This window comes from Hippocampus bargibanti, linkage group LG17 (genome assembly GCF_051943395.1).
Source record: "Hippocampus bargibanti isolate YZ-2025 linkage group LG17, ASM5194339v1, whole genome shotgun sequence".
Taxonomy (NCBI): domain Eukaryota; kingdom Metazoa; phylum Chordata; class Actinopteri; order Syngnathiformes; family Syngnathidae; genus Hippocampus; species Hippocampus bargibanti.
Window position 1 is genome coordinate 6,662,817 of NC_142750.1, and position 2,306 is coordinate 6,665,122.

The 2,306-nt window shown below is 48.9% G+C and overlaps 1 protein-coding gene across 1 annotated transcript; it reads left to right on the forward strand.

Moving 5' to 3' along the window:
* igfals (insulin-like growth factor binding protein, acid labile subunit) lies at positions 1 to 2,306 on the forward strand. The gene is made up of 2 exons (XM_089018267.1): positions 1 to 261; positions 336 to 2,306. The coding sequence occupies exon 2, from the start codon at positions 341 to 343 to the stop codon at positions 2,075 to 2,077; it is 1,737 nt and encodes a 578-aa protein (XP_088874393.1). The 5' UTR covers positions 1 to 261; positions 336 to 340; the 3' UTR covers positions 2,078 to 2,306.

The following is a 2,306-nucleotide window of genomic DNA, read 5'->3' on the forward strand; positions in this document are numbered from 1 at the left end:
AAGATGCCTTCACGCGATGAGATGGACAAAGATGGCATTTTATATCAATGATCAACAAAAATTGCATCAACAACTCTGTTTGAAGAGAAGTGAAGCGTTTGGGAGATTTGGTCATTCAGACCAAATAGAATGAACTGGGTTAACTCAAAGAAAAAAAAAATCGGTCGGGGCATGCCTTTGCAGTCATTCAGTATACAAACGATTGCATAAGTTTGAGTCATTCCGTTACAGTCTGACAGGAGAGACGTTCCTGGTTTTAAGGTAAGCCATTCGCGTGGACTCTTTTCACGACGGCTTTCCCCCATGCTGCATTTAACCAGATCGTCATTCCGCAGCTGGGATGCAAACTCTTGCGTTGTTCTCATTTTGGGTGCTGGGAACATCAGCGGTGTTGCCCGAACCTAACCCGACGACGGAAGAACCGATCCCATGTTCCAAAGGATGCGCTTGCCTGCACGATGACTATAGCCTGGAACTCAACGTGTACTGCAGCGTCCGGAATTTTACCAGAGTCCCGACGGATATTCCTAGAACGACGCATTCTCTCTGGCTGGACGGCAATCTTTTCACGGTGTTGCCGGCGGCGTTTTTCAACGATCTCAGCACTCTGGATTTTTTGAATTTGCAGAGCGGCCAGCTGGAGACGGTGGACGCTCAAGCTTTTAGAGGACTTCGGTCGTTGGCTCACGTTCACCTTGAGCGTAATCGCCTGCGTACGTTACCAGGTACCGTCTTCCAGAACACGCCGAACCTCGCTTCCATCAGTTTGCACAACAACCAGCTGACTCGTCTTGAGGAGAGGCTCTTTTCCGGACTTTCGCACATGTGGCTTCTAAACATGGGCTGGAACTCGATAGCCGTCTTGCCCGAGAACATTTTCCAAGACCTGCAGGGTCTCCGAGAACTGGTCCTGGCGGGGAACAGACTCGCCTATCTACAGCCGCAGCTTTTCCAAAATCTCGGCGAGCTTAAAGAATTGGATCTTACGGGAAATTTCCTCAAAGTCATCAAGGCAAACGTGTTTGTCAAGCTTGTGAAACTGCGGAAGCTTTATCTGGCACGGAATCAAATTGTCACCGTGGCGCCGAGGGCCTTTGTAGGCATGAGAGCTCTCAGGTGGTTGGACTTCAACAACAACAAACTAACCACCCTCCACGATGACACCTTCTTGGGCTTGCACAATCTCCTCGTGCTACGTCTTTCCAACAATTCCATCACCGCAATTAGGCCCAGGACGTTCCGTGATCTGCAGTTCTTAGAGGAACTGCGTCTGAGTCACAACAGAATCCGTGCCCTCGGCGAAAGGATTTTTGAAGGCCTTGGACATCTGGAGGTTCTGGAACTCGAACACAACCAAGTTCAGGAGGCGCAAGCGGGGAGCTTTGCGGGACTCTCGCATGTGGCCGTCATAAATCTGTCGGGAAGCTGCTTCCAGAGTCTACCCAATCAAATTTTCAAAGGTCTGTCAAAGCTGCACAGCCTTCATCTGGACAAAGGCTGCCTGACAAAAGTGACGAGTCAAGCATTCACAGGGCTGTCAAGTCTACGCAGGCTTTTCTTGCAGCACAACAACATTTCCATTGTGGAACGACAAAGCTTTGCAAACCTGGTGGGCTTATTGGGATTGGATTTGAGTTTCAACAAATTAGACGTTGTCACCAGCCACACATTTTCCGGTCTGAAGAATCTGGAGTACTTGCTGCTATCCAACAACGAATGCCGTCAATTTCCGCATAACGGCACCAAGCATCTCCTTCCAAGGCTGCGCTACCTCGACCTGAGAGAAAACGCCTTGACTAGCTTTGTCCCGGATTTCTCCGAAAACTTGGAGAAGCTTCTGTTGTCGGGAAACCACTGGAAATGCGACTGTGGCGCCAGTTCACTGAGGACCTACATCTTCAGTCATCCCAACGTGGTTCCTCGACGAGTAGAGACCCACGCCGAGGGTGAAGAGCCTGACAGCACCATCACCATATATAACAACATAACGTGTGCCAGTCCTGCACATCTCGCGGGTCAGGACCTGCGAGATATTGACGTTGAACTCTTCCAAACATGCAGAGCAGCCATACATTGATGCAAGTAGCCATGGTGGTTCCAAATAATGAGCCAAATAACTTTTGGGGGGGGGGGGGTCACAAGATTTGTTTAGTCATCTTCATGATGGCCCCATAGACAAAAAAATGTCGTATTCTAGTAGATATGGATGGAAATGTGTTCATGTTAAAATAGTTTGCCCTGTATAAAAAATTGAGTGTGCAATAAACGCATTCAAACCTGCACCCCCTGCCATTTTTTGAGAGCAC